The following is a 17,934-nucleotide window of genomic DNA, read 5'->3' as shown; positions in this document are numbered from 1 at the left end:
GCAGAGACCTTCATTTATATAAATAGTATAAATTATTTTATTTACAGAACTTGTTACAAAACAAATATACTATACAATCTTCTTTCCTTAAATATTACTCCTAACTTATGTTTTGTTCATGAATTACATAGCAGCCAATACATAAAGTCTAGCTGTAAATGATTTGAAATCTACAGGCTTTTTGTCATATGAAGGGCGGTCTCACCCCCCCCAGACATTAGCTGTACTCTTGCATTCACATTCCAAGTCTATGGTTCTATTAAAAAAAACAAGAATAAATTCCTCATATTTCCACCTGCTTAAAACTTTAGTTGAGATGTCAGTGGAGTTTAAAAGGTAAACAAAGGACCAGATTGAATGTTGTCATGTACATTGCCAAGTAAGCCAGAGGCTTCTGCCACACGCGCACGCACACACACTGATGACAGGAAATGTTGGTGTCAGTCTCACTGAACACACGCACGCACACTACGACTGTTTGATACCGGGCAGCTGGCAAGCTCAGGTTTTTTTTTTTGTGTGTTTTTTTTTTTTACCACATTTAGGGTTCATAGGCAGATTAAAACACTGAACATTCAAGTAAGGTAAATAAAAGAACCCGACAACACTGTCCTAAAACAGTCAGGGTGAAACAAATTCAGGCACTTTCTTAATTTGATATTTCTTTGAAAAGCTGTGATTCAAATTACTTGTTTGGCAATGACGATGCAAGCGATTTCAATGATTAGTTCCTTCGACCTTCTAAAACAACAACCAAGAAATGGGTTTAAGGTCAAGTGTATGACTGGCGGGTCCATTGTGACAAAGCCCGGTCGCAGGCTGATTGGGCCACACGGGTACATTACTTGTGTTGATTCAGAGGCAACAAAATATGTGTTGTAAAAGCACATGTGATTTGAGACCTTAAAAAGTGAATAAAGGTATTCGCTGTCAAACAGACACATGCTACAGTGGAAAAACACTTCACCTTTGTCCCTTAAGAGACCCTCAGTCCATGATTCATGAGAGGCTTCGATTCATACTGAATATATCCATGTATTGCATTATATAGATAGACTTGGCAGTGAAACACTTTTAAATAATCAAATTCTGGCTTCTCCTCTGGCTTCCTAAATAAATAACGACTCTTCAAAATGGTACCCAAAAATTCCTGCATGTACAAAAAAAGCCTGTGCAAAAATACACATTTCATTTATGTACAATTGCTTAACAAAATATTTTTTCAAATAGGAGTAGCTCTTTGACTTCATAAGCTAGGGGGGAGCTAAAGAAAAAGAAAAAAAGATCTACTTTCCACTCTTGACTGACATCAGTGGAGGTTTCCAGATAGTAACTGGGTGCTGCCAAATGTCAAAATATGTCCTGTGAAGCCATCTCCATGAATCTCACACCACCTTGAAACTTGCTCAAAAGCAGCAAACATCCCACTCAAGACTGTGGACTATTGCCTGATTCAAGACTTCATTTGGACTCAAGGAATTCAAGGTATGGGGCTTCTCACCCCGACACCGGCCGAGGCATCACTACTCAATATCCAAAGGTTGAGGGACAAAACACCCACAGAAGACAGTTGACGTGCATAAAGTTTTCTCGAGTTAAGACGTACCATACCTGATTCCCCCATGCGGGGAAGAAAAACAAACCCACACAATTCACATCGCTCCACAGGCTGTTGTGGATCTCCCACAGTAATTCAGAGAAAAGATTGTGGCACAGATTCTTGACATCCACGCAGGCAATGCACCTTCAACCACTTCAGCGGCCCGACTTTCAAGTTGGCCGTAGACACAAGAGTAGCAGCTTTAGGTGACCTTAGTTATCAAATAAGCATTGCCTGCGCGGTGTGAAGTCGTTTTAGTGCTGTTCACAGTTGGGGAAGCAGGTCGACTGTGGCTATCATTCTGCACATTGACAAGATTCAGAAATTCGGTTCAAATTTGTTTCATCGTAAAAAGAAAAGGAAAATCAAGCGAGGGGGCGCATCGGGTTTCAGATCTGAAAGCGCAGGCCCTCCTCGAGCTCATCTACGAAGACTCTTTGTAGTACAGTGTAAAAGCTCATAAGAAAACATTGGAATAGGATAACACTTGCATAATTCTGCGGGGGCATTCAAATAAAAACATTTACAGGGTCGTCCCTACCGGCCCTTCTCAAGCTACCGCGCGGAGCCCCCAAAACGAGTGAGCCCGAGTCCGACTGACAAAGCGTAAAACAAGATGATTGTTTGTCTGTTGGGGTGGAGCCAGCGTGTTTGCCGCCCCTCCTGCTCTCCTTTCCAAGGCTTCTGAGATCAGGCGCAGGGGGTGAAATTGAGTCGTAAATTCCAGTAGTCCAGCAGAATCTGACATGAGAACAATTGTCGACACTCACTCGTCTTTTTCACACATACAGAAAGCTGTCAGAGCATTTATTCGATACGGGTTGCGCTGAATCGCCAGGGTACGAGTAAGCTCTAAACACTGGTCAACAGACAAAGTGTCCCTTATTGTATTTTTTTTTTTAATGCCAATTGAAAAAAATAAAAGCAATTTCACTTTTTTCCTTAGCACGTGGTTTTGGAAATGTTTTCATGACTCGTTTTTGAGTTTGACCTACACAAGGTTGCGCAATAAGGACGTGTGTAGTAATTTTGAGCTAAAATTACCTTTAACCTTTATTATATTATTAAAACCTGATGTACTAGAGATTCAGTACAAAAAAAAATTGCAAAGGTTTGCTTGAATCTTTGATTAAAAATGTGTTGACCGTGGTCATACAATCCTCCTCGTAAAACTGCAAGTTACTCGCGGTGCAAAACTGCATTGACATCTGCACACCAAAAGCTTTGCCACACTAAAAAAAACACACGTTTTTCTACTGGTGTGAAAACAAAGATGGGCATCAGCTTTTCGATATGAAATAATAAAATATAATATAGTCACTGATATCCCTCGTTGCAAGCAGATGCCAATCGCTGCACCGGTTTTGCCTCACTAATAACATGCAGTAAAAGCCATTGTGTTCATAAATGTCAAAATACAGTAGTGGAAAAATACATCACATTTTAAAACATGATGGCGCGCGAGTAGAACGACAACTCAGCGCATGACGATATTGAATAAATGCTCAATTGGCTTGCCACACACAGACACAGACACACACACACATGCACACGAGGGCCCACGCACAAGGAAGAGATGGGCTTGTTGTCTCCCCACTTGCTCAGTGTCATGACGGATTACGGCCGCAGAGCTCACAACAGCCCTTAACCGGAACCCGAGTGCACCCTGGAGACTCATGGCTCGCTTTGCTCCCACGCCGGGACCTTCTGGAAGACCACCCGTAATACGAGGACAACGCCACGCTGGCGGAGCTCCGTGGCGGGCTCTGCGCGTGACGTGTCCCCACCGAGCACCACTTGTCCCCACCACCCCTCTAACAGACATGGCTTTGGGAGAACGAGTACGGACTTTTGACCTCACTGGGCAGTCCAGATCATCTCCAACCTGAGGATTGTGGGAAACTGAGAGTAATGTGGGTTTTCATTTTAGAAGGCCTCAAACAGTCCAGAGCGGATTGCTGCGGACTATTCCCCGTCATCGTGCCGTATCCACACACTCTGCGGGCTGACACCAGTGTCAGGGACGAGCCTTTGGCTGCGTGGGGAAGGGGACAAAGAAAATGTGTCAGTGCATCTTTTGGCCCATCTGAAATGTCAATCTACTGTATTTATGACCAGGTTGTCCCTTGGCGACGTCACAACTCACCTGATGTAAATGGGAGTTGTTGGGTAGGCCCGGCGTCCCTGGAATGTTCCGCCCGTGCTTGCCGTGGATGTTGTTAATGGCAGGTGACTTGGACACCTTGGGCCGACCCGGTGCGGGACCCCCACCTCCCCCAGTACCACTATTGACACCGCTGGAGGCAGGCGAGCTTTTGCGTTTCTTGCCTTCCAGGCGCCCGTCTGAGGAATGGTGGCTGAAGCCGCTATGGTGGTCCGCCGAGGACTGGTGGTCGACGAAAGGCCCCAGAGAGAGGGTGGAGTCGCTGCTGTTCATCACCACACTCATACGCTTGATGGACTCGGCGGGGCTCCCCGAAGCCGGGCCTCGCGCCGGCGGGCCCGAGGAGCCGCCAACAGACCCTGCGGAAAGCTCGGCCTTGAGGCTGAGAGAGTTCGTGCGCACGCTGGGGCCACAGTTGAGGCCCACACTGTGGACGCCGCTGTGGGAGGAAGATAACGATGAGGAGGAGGAACCTAGTGAGCTGTGGTGGTAGGTGCTCCCTGAGCTGCCAACATTTGCACAGTTCTTCTTGAAAGTGGACGAGGGAGAATAGTTAGCATTAGCAGGTTCTGAGGAGCTATGGGACGACGAGAGGATAGAGCTGTTCTTCCTCTTCTTTCCCGAGCTGAAGCTGGTGCTGCTACTGTTACTGCCCACGCCAACTGAAGTGGGGATGATGGGTGCGGAGGAACCAGTGGAGATCTCCTTGGGCCGGATGGACAATGACTTGGTCGTGCTGCTGCCGCTGGAGGGACGGGACTTAAGCGCCCGGCCTGAGGCGAGTGAAGGAGCTAAAGGGGAGGTGGATGAGGACAAGTGGGCTGAAGGCATCTGCGGCGACGAAGACACTTGTCGGGCCTGTGTGGTGCCGTAGGCCGGGTGCTCGGGCCCTCCCTGTGGAGAGCTGCGGGCGTTTAAGGTGGTCCCATAGGAGAGCACAGGCTTGCCCTCAAACGATTGGCTATACGGGGTCTGGGGCATGGTCGTAGGCGGGCCCAGGAAGCCTGAAGATGGGGTGCTACTGGGGGAATTTGTGCTTGTCCTATGGTTAGGTGCAAAGGAAGAGCTGTTCTCCAAGGCCATAGGGATTTTCCTAAAACAAAACAAAAATACTACTGAGGAGAGGCAAGTTTTTAGCAACGCCAACACCTTGATTTGAATTCTTATGCACGAAGTATGACGGTTGTAGTACACGTTGCCTGCAACCGATGATGCTCACGTTTGTTTTAATGCGACAACAAGCCGAGTCAAAAGACTGACCACGATACAACACGGAACAGCTCATCGGGCCGCAACACTGGGGATACGATAATTGATGTCTGCTTAACTTACTTCCACATTTGAGAGTTGACGTGCTTATCCATCATTGCAGAGAGGACACATCGCATTTTGTCCCATCGCCTGTCAAAGGAGTAACAACCTCTCCCAAACAGTCGACTTCCAAAATTACAGTACTGAAAAGAGAGCGGGAATTAAAGTGGTCAAAGATTGCTCAGTTGACGATTAGGCATTGAAGAGTGAAAGTGTTACAGGAGAACAAAAAACAAAAAAAAAAAACACACTTACAGCTACCGGTCGAGGGTGATAACCTGAATAGTGACAGTGCATTTTTTCAGCGCTCTCCTCACGCTCCTCATTCTCTCCCTCATCACTGGAGGCTCGAGAGAGCCCGTCAGGAGCACTTTGGGGATGATGTGGTGAGTCGTGGACTATTGCGGGGTCCGCTGGGGTACCAGGCCCGTGCGTGTTGTTCAATCTGTTGGGTGAAGAGCACCAAGTGATTCTCAACTTGTAACAAAAAGATCTGGTGAGTTCCAAGTTAACCAAGTCTTATTCATGACATTTATATATATAAAAAAACAAAACAAAAAAAAAAACATAACAGCAGATGACAAAATACAAAGCGGCGCTGGTGTGGGCATCACTGACCGTGGAAGACTAGGGCTGTGAAATTTGAGTTTGTTGGATGGCAGAATCTTAGTGGTGTCTGGGGCAGGGCCGTTGCCATGAGCCACCGGATGGACATCATAAGAAGTGGCAAGATGGAGGGAGGGGTGTGGGTCCCTGAGAGGGGGAGGTGGTTGGGAATGGGTTTGGTGGAGTTCTCTCTCTCGCTCCTTTGTTCTGTACTTGTGCTCTGCCAGTAATGTGTCAAAGCGCTTCCTCCGCCCTGGCACTGCCCTCCGCTGGCTCAAGGAATGTGTCTGATGTGGCAAAAACAAAGGTCAGAAGTCTTGATTCAGAAAAGAACCTGTTTGGGTTCCAGTCTTAACATGCTTTGCAGGAGGCTGACATTTTACCCCGCACGCCCCCCTGCTATCGGTAAAAAAATATATTTGTGCCACATGGATATGAACAAACTGATACTACGGACAGACTAAGCAAACGGCACACAAAAGACAAAGCATAGTTACCTTGCATGTTAGGGATCTTGTGCAGGTTTTCCGAGCTGTCACATCCACAACACCACAGTGAATATCTGGATTGAACTCACGCTCTGAAGGAAATGAAGAGTGAAAACATTAAATGATATAGACAGTGAAAGGGGGAAAAAGTGTTGGTAGGTTAAAAGTCTTGGGTAGGAGAAAGAAAAAAAAAAAAAAAGACATTTTAAAAATCAGTCCAGCCTATTTGAAATATTGTAGCAATGTGAATGCCTTCACCCAGCTGACCTGTCACTTTCTTGTTAAGGTGGCGTCTGCTACTGGCACTGCTGCTGTTGCTGTTGTCCTGCTTCTTGTCCGAAAGGACTGACAGGTGACCTTTGCCGTTGGGGATCTGACCCGGGGCTAGTAAGGGAGGCTTTGGTATGGAGGGACAGTTAAGGCCTGGTTTAAGGGCTGAGGATGAGGAGGTGGTGATGGTGGTGGTGGAGGTGGTGGTGTTGTTGTTGTTGGAGCTCACAGTGGTGCTAGAGGAGGATGTAGAGGAGGATGAGGTGGTGGCGGGAGCAGAGGGGACCTGCACCAGCTTAGCTGACGAGTCCACATTCAGATGCATCTTCTCCACCTTGACAGCCGGGGTGAGGCTGGAAGAGAAGGTGACAGAAATGAAGAGGGCAGCAAGGAGGAAGCTGAGCGTTAGAAACATAGAGCCGGTGAGAAACGCATGATAAGAGACAAATGTGCACATATGGGTGGAGCTGGAAGGACAAAACAAAAATCTCATGATTCCTTATTTGGGAGCATCAGGGTTATGCCAGACATATCCAAGACAACACGGTGATTACAAGCTGTAATCGAGGTTGAGACGAAAGAAATTATTATTATTACTGGTTGCGTAGGACTGCATCCTTGCATAAATGTGAAATAAAACAAACGTTTTTTCCCTGTAGTGTGCAACCTTGGCAGTGCAGCCCAACTTACATCTTGTCCGGCTGCAGCATCCTGAATGGGTGAAAGGGAAGCCTTCGCTGGATGCCCGACACCTTGTCTTTGGCTGGTTTGAGTAGTTTGGGATTGGAGGAAGAGGAGGAGGATGTCGCGGAGGAAGAGAAGTTAGATCCAGCGGTGGCGGTTCGGCTAACAATCCCTCCGCTCGTCACTCCGGTGAGAGACCCTGAGCCAAGTCCAGTTCCGAGAGCACCGCTACTAGTACTACTCCTGTTCCTTCCGGACAAAAGGAAGGGCGAGGTGGATGCTGACTTGATGGCAGAATTATGTCTTCTCTCTGGATAAACACAACAAAGCAGTCTGGTGAAATCCATTTGAATCATACGATCACTAGTGTCTGAATACTCCAGCTTCCTTCCACAAAAGAAAAATATATATTTTTTACAGAATACTAAATTGTCACTCGATGTGAATGTGAGATTGACATAGTCAAGGTCACCTGGGCTAGCCAGAATTCCCATTGACTCCATCTCCCCCAAAATGTATCGATGGATATCAACGCTAATGTGCAAAAGATGATTGATCATCAGGGCCATTCAGAAGACAATAGAGAGCAAAGCTTTGAAGTACTCCCAGGAAAGACATTCATGAAACATTCTTTAACCACCTCCGCATCATTTCGGTATAAATAACATCAAGAACTAACGAGCACTAACTGGTGCAGGGGCAGCAGATTTGTCTTTACACATGACAGTGACATAAAGCTTTGATTGAACACTCGTCTTTCCCGCAGCCAAGGAGAAAGGCTAGCCGGAATAGGACATAAAAAGCCTGCTCTGACAATACTCAGCAGCATTTGTGATCCACGCAAACTCAGCCTTAAAATAGAAACAACCGATAGGTCAAGCGCTTCATTGTCATGCCTGAGCTTCTCAGAACAACATGATGAAAAGCACTGTGGAAGACAGCAAAAATAGTGAAGATGAAGTCATACTGTAAAGAGGAAAAAAACTTCGATTGAACAACATCCAGCTCAGAGCATTTCCTTGCAAACAGCCCACAAAATCTGTGAGCGACCATTCAATTTAGCGCTCGCTAATTGGTATCTTACTAAAAGCATAACATCTTAGAAAATCATGCAAAACATGCTGACCAACAGCGTAAACATTCGATTCGAATGAACTTTTGATTTGGACGAAGGTCAAAAGTTTATTTCTCAGCAGATGAGCTGCAAACGAGCTTGTTGCTGCGGAAACACTCCGCCGCAAACAAACACATTTAAAACTGCTGGTGACTGTAACTGTAATTTGACCTTTGACCTCCATTTTCAAAGATTGAAAATGTGCGTGTCTTGGGCACAACACGTAATGATTGATGGGCTGTTACAAACACCTTTGCTCTGCTCTCTGTGAATTTTCATTTGGAGAACTTTATGCGTCTAACTTTTGGGGAGCAATTGAGAAAAGGCCATTTTTTATCCTTATGAGTTGTCTCCCCAAACAAATCAAAATCATTGACTATTTTAGTTAAAAATATATATATATATCCCGCAGACACACAAGACAAAGTGACGCCATGAAAAGTGTACGCAGTCATCATTTTGTAATCCACATCCAGATGCAGAACAAGCTAGGCCACCTACTTTGCAAGAACAGAATAATGGCTTTCTTCCGCTCCTTCCCCCTATCACTTCCCTGCCCCCAACCCATTTTCTATCGCCGGTCACAGTCACAGCGCACAAACTTCCCAGGAAAGCCCACACACGCTCCACAAACAAACCACAAATACTGATTGAAAAACACAATACCAGTTACGTCACGCCCCCCACCCCACAACGGGAGGAGTCTTCATATCCTTTTTCACGTCTAAAGAGTTGGCCCCAATGTTAAGGGAGAAACCTTCAAACACGCGTGCAAGGCAGCAGTAAAAACAAAAAAAAAGAAAAAAAAAAAGAAATAGTCGAGGGGGGGGGGGGATTATCTTGGAATCGAGTTTGAAGAACATGCAAAGCTTTCTTGCGATGCCATGGAAACATGAGCTTGCAGAAAGTGCATCCCAACTGACTTACTGCTCTGCAGAGACCAGTAAATACTTTTTTACACATTGCTCCCACTCTAAATCAATTAATTCATGTGCTCTCTGTTATTATATTGCTCATGTGAATGCCCCATTACTACAATCCCGTGATTAGTGCATTTAATTTGACAATGACTATAATGTAATTTAGTTGCACAAAGTAATTATGATATGTACTGTTATTGCTCCCTCTTGTGGCAAAGTGTGGCTCAAGTAGCACAACACATACCACTTACAGATGAACAAACTTCGAAAACTGAGCTGCTTTTTGTGTGTTTTAAAAAAAGTAGCACGTCACTTGGAGAACGGAGAACTGTATCAAATATTAACAGGGGATTTGGATACATGCATACAGACACGCACGCACGCCCACGACGGAGCGTTAAGTAAATAAATCAAAGTTGGTGGTGGCTGCTCTCGGGTTTCTGTGTTAAGGAGGCAAAGTGGTTTGGGAGCTGTTGTCAGGAGGAAAAGCAATACCGCACACGGGTGCCAATGTAAGAAATGTCCTCATCAGGCCACGCTGTAGTGGCAGTGGCATGCAAAAGTTTAATTCTTTGCAGATCTATTGACTTCCGTCTGGCATTCTTTTGAATAAATCATCACCAGGGCGCATTGAAAACACCCAAGTGCCTACCTTCAAAACGCCTCGGAATAGAGCGGAAGTGTTGGTCTTGACAGAATATTTGTGAGACTTACCGTAATGTGCTTGGAAGGCTTGAGGCTTGACTACTTGACTACAGTGGCTGCACATCACCAGGTAGAAGTCATCGTGCGCTGGATACTGGCCAAATATCGGCATATCTATGCACAGGGGAAATTTGGATTGCTCGGGGATGAGTCGTAAAGAAACAAGTACACAACACAAAGACATATTTCAAGAAAACTATAAGAGGAAGGATTAATTGGCAGTGCATTATGATCACACACACACACAAACGCGCCTATGTGTAAATACGACAACCACGTTCACGTTCGGACTGAATAAATAAATCAAAGATAATCGGAGCAAACTGACGGGTAAGCCCGGCAAATAAAAATAGCCATGACTATCTAGCACTTGGCTGTGTTCATCCTGAAGTACATGGTGATAAGAAAAGGCCAAGGTAGTGATTCAAAGGTTACCTGCAGTCAAATAACTTTTCCATCGAGTCAACCTTTTTCCTACGTATGACAAAGGATGTTGTCATCCTTACAGCTTCCAATTGTATCTCCAAATAATTGCAGCTTTGTCTTCAATTCAAACGCATCTTGCTGTGAGTTTTTGCCGAATCTTGGCAAGCTTATGAGGCATTGGATAACAAACAATAGCGTTCTGTCATTTTCTAAAAGGTTGCGTTTGCTGGTATCCTCGAATATACTGTAGTGTTTTTTTTAAGAAGCAAAATTAGTGAAAAGTTGCTCCATCAACTAAATAGCTGGTTCCAACTCCCCAAACACAGAGAGGGGGGGAAAAAAAATCCTAATTTGAGGAGGTTAATTAAGAGATTGCTTGGGGTGTGATGGTGAGATAAACAAAGGAGAGAAGGCAAGAGTGGAGTCTCTCTCCAAGATGTAGCACTCAAAGGCTGTCAAGGGTCCTCAAAACATCGTTGACAGAGCCTGGAAGGGATGAGGACCATCGCTCAATGGCCACATAACAAGGTCTACCTGGTGGGCCGCCTCTCAGGGTGCCGAGTGGCCTTCATTTGTGGCTGAATTGACGGACCGAGTCTACTTTGTGCATGTGGATTGCGTGAAAACACTTTGCGGTAGCTCAATCTCTCCTTCACCAAGAGACTTTTGTTGTGGCCTGAAGTGGCCTCAGGGGAGAAAGAAAAAAAAAAAAAAAGCTAGTGAGTTCACAGTTCTGACAAAGGCGTATAAATGACATTTTGAAGGGTTGAATAGAAAATCATCCTGCTAATGTGTGCTATTAAGAGCCCGGCTTCTCAGAATAGAAGATAAACGTCATGTTTCACTGGTTTGTTCTGTAGTCACGGGCCTGCAAATCCACCTGGCCACAACAGCTTATTAATTCATTTATTTATTCATTTTTTATTTAACGAACGAAAGATACTACGAAAACTACTTGTTCAATAAAGATATGGCCGACTGTGATTTGTTACCACAACAAGAACATTTTTGACCCGGGATTTCGTAAACAATATTTGGCGGATGCTGATTCACACTCAATTGTGACATCCCACTCTACTTATCCATTCAATATATTTTTCTCAGCAGATTATGGGAAGCTCAAATAGAACCAAAAGAGTTGCTAACTTGGGAGTGTTACGCAAATGTTTGGCTCAACTTTAAAAGCACCCCCCCATTCAGATCTGCTTGCAATTCTAATTGAATAGATGTACGCACTGACTGTTCTGTTAAAAAAACAAAAAAAAGCATTCACTCTGCACATGTCTCCTTAAATCACACAAGAAAAAGTAAAATGAGTATAAAGGGCATTCTATTCTATTCTAAAAAAAAAAGGATGCAGGGAGAAAGGAAGCCATCAAGAAAAGCAGACGGACGAGAGAAGCAAAGCCAAGAAACTAGCATGGTAGATAGAGACTGAAAAAGAGCAGAAGCAGGCCTCAGCGAGACAAAGAGAGTGAGCACAGGACCTGCGCTCATGGAAGAACAGCGCTTGTGAGCAGCAAAACACAGGCAGGGAATGAGAGTCCAGTTCATTTCAGCATCCTCATCCACGGCAGTGATGAATGATCTAGGTGGCTGCCTCCCAGCGGCACACACTGAATGAAGCTAAACCTCCGACTGACGCCGTATATGTGGCATATATACAAAGTCATTATTTGCTGTGCATTTAGAAGAAGAAGAAAAAAACGGCGGTGTGTGAATAAGATGTTGGCTAACATGGCAGTGGTTACACCACAGTAGGAATCTGGCATGAGTCATGGCAGGGAGTGGGAGAGCCACTTGTTATAACGCCCCCCGCGCACACACACAAATATAATTCTATCGAGACACACGGCAAGAACTGATCAGTCCAACAATGACAATCTCGAAAGGGAAGTGCCACGTGATGGCGATGTAGTTTCAGTTCACAGCTGCATGATATGAGATGCAATGCTAGTTAGTGTACAATACGGTGTTAAACACAGCAGCACAGTATATATAAGCGTTTGTTTGTTAGCCGCATGGTTATGCGCTACTTGAATTGTGCAACGGTCTTATGCTCTGCACACAGGCCACATTGTTGACCTGTGAAAGGACAACACCAGATAAGTGCCAGGACAAGGAGTAATTAACCCTCAAGTTCACAGTGAGACGAAACAAACTCAGACTTGACACATGCTGATGGCATCATCAGCAATCGCCAAAATGAGATGATGTGAGTTCGACTGTATGATTCTGCGTTCGTGCAATGTTTATATTTTCTTGCTCGCGCTGTATTTTAATAATTGTTGTTGATGGATAAAATCAAGTGTTTCAGAATTTGTGAATTGGGGTAATTATTCATTTGCAATTTTTTTTTTATTTGCATGTTCACATGCACTTCTTATGAAAACTATTTATTTGGGAACTAGTGAGCTTAATCTGAAATGCTGAGGTTTTGGTTAATTTTTAGATTTTTAAATGGGCAAGACTGGGCTGTTGTTTTTTTCTTCAAAAGGTGTAAGAAAACAAGAAAAATATTGACCAGTCTAGCTGATGTTTATCAATCTTTTTTGTTTGAAACAGGGCATTTGTCGGAGGAGATGAGGCTTCTGTAAATACGATTTGAAATCACCAACATTTGACTTCCTTGCTATATTCCATGAAACGGGCTTGCTAATCAATTCCGTTAATTTTTGTCTTAACTTCAGGCGAAAGATGACGCGAGGTGACCCGTAGTTAAAAGAATAATGTCGCAAATAATGGGACACTCCTGCATGTTTACATGTGCAAGACAACTAGAGTGTTATCATTTATATTATAGAACATTTTATGGCATTACTCAATGACAGACAGTTTAAGTTATTCAAGAAGTTATTTTAGGATCAGATGCCATAAATAACAGATATATTTCACAAATAAAAGTCCAGTCATTTGATCTGCTGTAGAGGGCATTTCGAACTAAGAGATTGAATAAACTTGAGTGTGCAAACCCCCAGAACCAAAATACTGTACTGTACACATTTGGCCCTGGATAGGGGAGGAAAAAAAAAAAAAACACTCACCTTCTCTGCACAAACGCATGGCTTCGCGATTTTTCCCCAAGTCTTTGAAACTTTCCTCCAATTCAGCACCTGAGAATGGGGCGACCCGACACAGAGGCAAATAAATAGTTGCACGTTGCTCCCACTATGGTTTCTTCGTATTCCGCCGACAACTGCATGCGAACGGCCACAAATAAGCACACCAGCGCCGGCGACGGCGGCGCTCCACCTCGCTTCGGCGGACACATTCGGGACGCGAGCGGACTCACCGTCGTTTCCGTGGAGTTTGGCGGCGTCGACCCAGTTGCTCCAAGGCTGTCCCACCATTATTTCTGGACTGGGTAAGGATCTCCGCTCCGCAACAGTCGCCATTGCTGTGGAGCCTTCTCCGCGCTGGCTCGGCTGCTGCTGCTTCAGCTGCTGCCTGGCTGCTCGGCGCTGCTCCCCCCTGACGTCATCCTCGGCCCTTTCCGACATTCTTTCCGCTACAATGTAACGACACGAGAGTCAGCTCGGCGCAGGAGAGGACTTTCCTTATGATCGCTACCGCGTCGTCTCGCCGCGCACATCACTCAAAATGAACAAATCAAAAACACGAGCACTCAACAATAAATGTATTTTAAAAAATAAAAAATAAACACTAAGGAAGCTGACGGCCTCAACTCTGCTCCCAGGCTGTTTAAACATCAGTATTTTTTGTTGTCGTAATCTTTTTTTGGTACTAAAGCATAAATTGACAATTACATTTATCATTGATTCACAATGACAACGCAACAAATTATTGCAAGCCCCATATATGCACCCCTAGAGATGGACAGAGAATAGTGTGACCTGAGCTTAATACCGAGGTCACCAACCGTCTTTAATTATTTTATTAATAATAATTAATTGTATTCATATGTGAAAACACTGGTCACATTAATTGAATGTCCCACTATTTATCACAAGGATTTTCCCAGGTAAGAAACACATATCTATATGCAAATCGTTATTTCTATAAATATCTGCAAGTGTTTACATTTCCAAATAAACAGTTCTACCACATTCCTTGGAAATGACAATGTCCCATCACCGATGAGCTATTTTTAGAGCAGGACCAGGGGGGCTTATGCTGGCAAACCCTGACGTAATCTAACGTGATGTTTCATAAATGCAACGATCTACCATCAACGCCATGATACCGACGTCACATCATTGCATTTCTATGCATGATCTCACCTTTGACCTACCATACCAGAAAAAAAGTTCCTCATTTTGAACGCATTCATTTGCATGATTAAAGTGTCTTCCCGCAAGCCTGTTCTGCTATTTGAAGCATTCAAATCCCTTGCGTGTTGGTGTGGTTGTTTTGTGTGGTTTTGAATAGATATTTGTCAATATAGCTATAGATCTCCAAGCATCAATGCATTTTAATGCTTAGAGCTCTGGAGGAAAAAATTGTTATCTGTAACAAAAATGTACATTGTAAGATTGCATGATGGCTTTTCCACAATAAAAGGTCCCTGTAATGTAAAACATATGTGGTGTAATTATCGTTTGCAAAGGCAAAACACCCACTCTGGTCAAAGTGTGACAATCAAACATGTTTATCATTTAGATGGTAATGCTTGTGTGGCAGACAAAGAAAGCAACAAGGTGGTGGTGACTCATTCATACTGATGTCTTCATTTTCCTTTGTATGTGAACATTCATGAAACTAAACCATTAGAAAAAGGTGGAAAGAGTTTGTTGTGGTACAGACCAAAAGCATTTCGTAAGAATGCCAGACTGTCAGTTTACTTTCACTTTCATAATGAAACGTTCCAAACGTGCCAGCTCTTTTTACCTTCACTGACAAAAATGGGGAAACATGCAAAGGAATTTTCATGAATGTAGATTGTCCTGATTTGATTTTCTATCATTGAGATTAGGGTTACACCTTTTTCCACATATTTTAACAATGGTACTACAATGCTACAGTTTTGACAAATGAAATGATATTCGAAGAAAATTTCAAAGAGACTATTGTGGAGAAATGCAGCAGAATGTCAAGCACCGAGGCACATGCCTTGAGACAGATAAGTCACACATGGATGCAAAAAAGAAGCGTTATGTACATCAACAGATACACGGAGGTTAACTCGTAAATAGAAGTTTGGCAAGTAGTACAACTTGTTGCTCAACGTAATATACTGACTACTCACTGAGACAAAACCTACATCGAGCCTTTCTCTGAGAATGCTAATGCTAACTCTATTTTACGAGTTCAGGATTACGTACATGAAATGATTCTGCTTCTAAATTTAACTCTTCCTTTTTAACCATGTATCAGAATACATCTTTACCTAACGGTAAAGCCAAAAATTCCAATTTAGTGATGCCTGTTGAATAAACACAGTTTCATGTCCATTTTTTCATTCATGTCCCTACTACTAAAAAGCTATGTACATATAAAGCACACACAAGAAATGAAAACAAAGCATTCAAATGATCACGTGATAAGTTTTCATTTCTGTAAAAGGCATTTGTGGAATTTGCATTTTCCTCTAATAAGTCACTGACAAGGGCTCTGAAAAAATTAAACAATAACCAAGTTACTTGTGTGATTATTGTTTTTGGATGTAATCGCAGGATAAGTGCAAAGGGGTACTGTCATATATAAATCCACAAAAATGAAAGTACCCCAAAGTGTGGAATTTGTCTCCCTCATTTGGTATGATAGAATGGTACACAAACACTTTGAGACTCCTGCACGCATAATGGATTGCAGTGTTGTGATTACAAAATCATAATAAAATCCAATGTGTGCGTTTGAATGACAAATGGTATGTAATATAAATGTGGTATGTAATGTTTATAACATGTTGTAAATTAGATTAGAATTTTTTTTATGAATAATGATGTACTCATTTTAAATATTGCAGATCTAAATATTGGCTTGATAAAATGTGTTATTGAATCAGTTATTCCTACCATTTTATCAACAGTAATTAATGTGAATGGCACAGAAGTCATTAAGAAGATGAAGAAGTGAGACATTACCTTGGCAAGGACAAAAGAAACTTATTTGTAACTCAATCAGCTGATCCACATCAGTTTGGATTCTTACTGGCTGCCGCACACACTGAAGAAGAAATCTGGAATCACACGTTGAGGGGAGATGAGTTAGCAGTTAGCACCATGTTCTTTGCTTTATGTTGACAGGCTTAACCCTTAAATAGGCTATTAAAATGTGTAATTCAACAAATATGTTTTTATTGAGCTTTTGAACAGAAAGCAGTACCGGTAATCCTCTCTATAAAACCTTTCCAACATTTTAGTCATCTCTTGAGACAGACAAAACACTTGTGATCTGCTTTACGTTTGAATTTACACTTTACTATTATTTTTGTAAACACCATTTTAGAGCCGTAATTTTAAGATCGTGATATTTTTGCCTTTTTCAATTTATTTCACGTTCTAATATTAACTGAGATTAAATGTGAATAAGAACATAATTCTGCGTCCGTGCATTCTCTCATCCCTGACTTGCAGTCAAGCCTGACTTGAACTACATTGCGATTTGAACTCTCACCCGCAATGTGTAACTAACTACAATGCAAAGCATAAAAGTGAGAAGAAGAAAAAACGGAATCGCCTATCATCGCCGATTAACTTCAGTTGGCAGTCCAACACAGAACAAGTTTTGAGTCGCCTCGCTCCCACCTCCAAAACAACAACGATCATTACTTGAAAAGTGAATGAGTGAGATTGTCGTGCGCCTCGGCTACTAGCACAAGTGGAAAACGTATTGTGAACATCTGACAGAAGCCGTGTAGCAAAATCAGCCTTCATCCACTTCATCTCTATCAAATACTATCAGGGAGCATTTGGTGGCTACGTCGCCCTGCTAGCTAAAGCCTGAAGCCAGCCATAACTAGCATTAGCGAGGAAGCTGCCAGCAGCCTGACAGCAGAGCACAAGTCATTAGCAGTCGTCACGGAGTCGCGGCAAGTTTGCCCTTACCGATCCTATGGATGCCGTATGTGTAAACAAACGCCAGGCCGATTGAAATCAACTGGATGCAAGGGGCGAAGGGGGCAGGACACGGCGAGAAAGAGCGAGTGCGGTGCTCAGCCTCTGTGGAGGTCTTCACCAGGTGCTTCCATGTCTGTTTACCAGACTGCATTCTGGGAATGTGACGTCACTGAGCCTTAGACGAGCGCTCCACTGTAAATAGCTCACGCACAGTATGGCTCGCGTTTCATTGTTTCAAGCGTGTTTGGGGAAAGAAAGTATAGATTTAGGACACAATTAGAGCTCTAGTCTATGCAAACATAAAAAACAAAGAGGTCACTTCATAATTTCCAGAGGTAGGAAGTGACGAGGTAAAATACTTTGTTTCTGTACTTGAGTAGTTTTCTCGGGTCAATGTTCTTTACCTAAGTTTACTTGATTTGTCGGACTATTTTTTTTTTGCTTTTACTCCTTACTTCACTGAGATGACTAATATATTCTGGTCCAATAAAGCGGAATAAAAATAGTGGCAGCAACGGCATATTATAAAGAAACAGTGACAGCAACGGCATATAGTAACAAACGTACTCAGAGGAGTAAGATATTCCCCATCTATTGCCTTATTTAAGTGATTTTGTGAACATGTTA

General features: G+C 43.3%; 1 protein-coding gene across 1 annotated transcript; it reads right to left on the bottom strand.

Annotated features, from left to right (window-relative positions):
* Positions 1 to 17: 17 nt before the first annotated feature.
* LOC119122837 (ataxin-7) lies at positions 18 to 17,451 on the bottom strand. Its single transcript, XM_037251440.1, has 13 exons — positions 17,296 to 17,451; positions 16,333 to 16,427; positions 13,581 to 13,796; positions 13,333 to 13,401; positions 9,872 to 9,976; positions 7,130 to 7,433; positions 6,437 to 6,792; positions 6,179 to 6,261; positions 5,694 to 5,968; positions 5,331 to 5,520; positions 5,097 to 5,218; positions 3,747 to 4,857; positions 18 to 3,635 (listed from the first exon to the last, which is right to left on the bottom strand). Exons 3-13 carry the CDS (start codon positions 13,786 to 13,788, stop codon positions 3,618 to 3,620), a joined length of 2,841 nt encoding a protein of 946 aa, XP_037107335.1. The 5' UTR covers positions 13,789 to 13,796; positions 16,333 to 16,427; positions 17,296 to 17,451; the 3' UTR covers positions 18 to 3,617.
* Between the last annotated feature and the right edge of the window lie 483 nt (positions 17,452 to 17,934).

The sequence above is a fragment of the Syngnathus acus genome, chromosome 5 (genome assembly GCF_901709675.1).
Source record: "Syngnathus acus chromosome 5, fSynAcu1.2, whole genome shotgun sequence".
In the NCBI taxonomy this organism is placed as follows: Eukaryota; Metazoa; Chordata; class Actinopteri; order Syngnathiformes; family Syngnathidae; genus Syngnathus; species Syngnathus acus.
This window is presented reverse-complemented; position numbering and strand designations above follow the sequence as displayed.

Coding starts and splice junctions, on each gene's coding strand:
- LOC119122837 (XM_037251440.1), bottom strand. CDS start 13,788: ATGTCGGAAAGGGCCGAGGATGACGTCAGGGGGGAGCAGCGCCGAGCA. Junction 7,434..9,871: donor AGCCTTCCAAGCACATTACG/GTAAGTCTCACA, acceptor GTGTTTATCCAG/AGAGAAGACATAATTCTGCC. Junction 5,969..6,178: donor CAAGATCCCTAACATGCAAG/GTAACTATGCTT, acceptor TTGCCACATCAG/ACACATTCCTTGAGCCAGCG.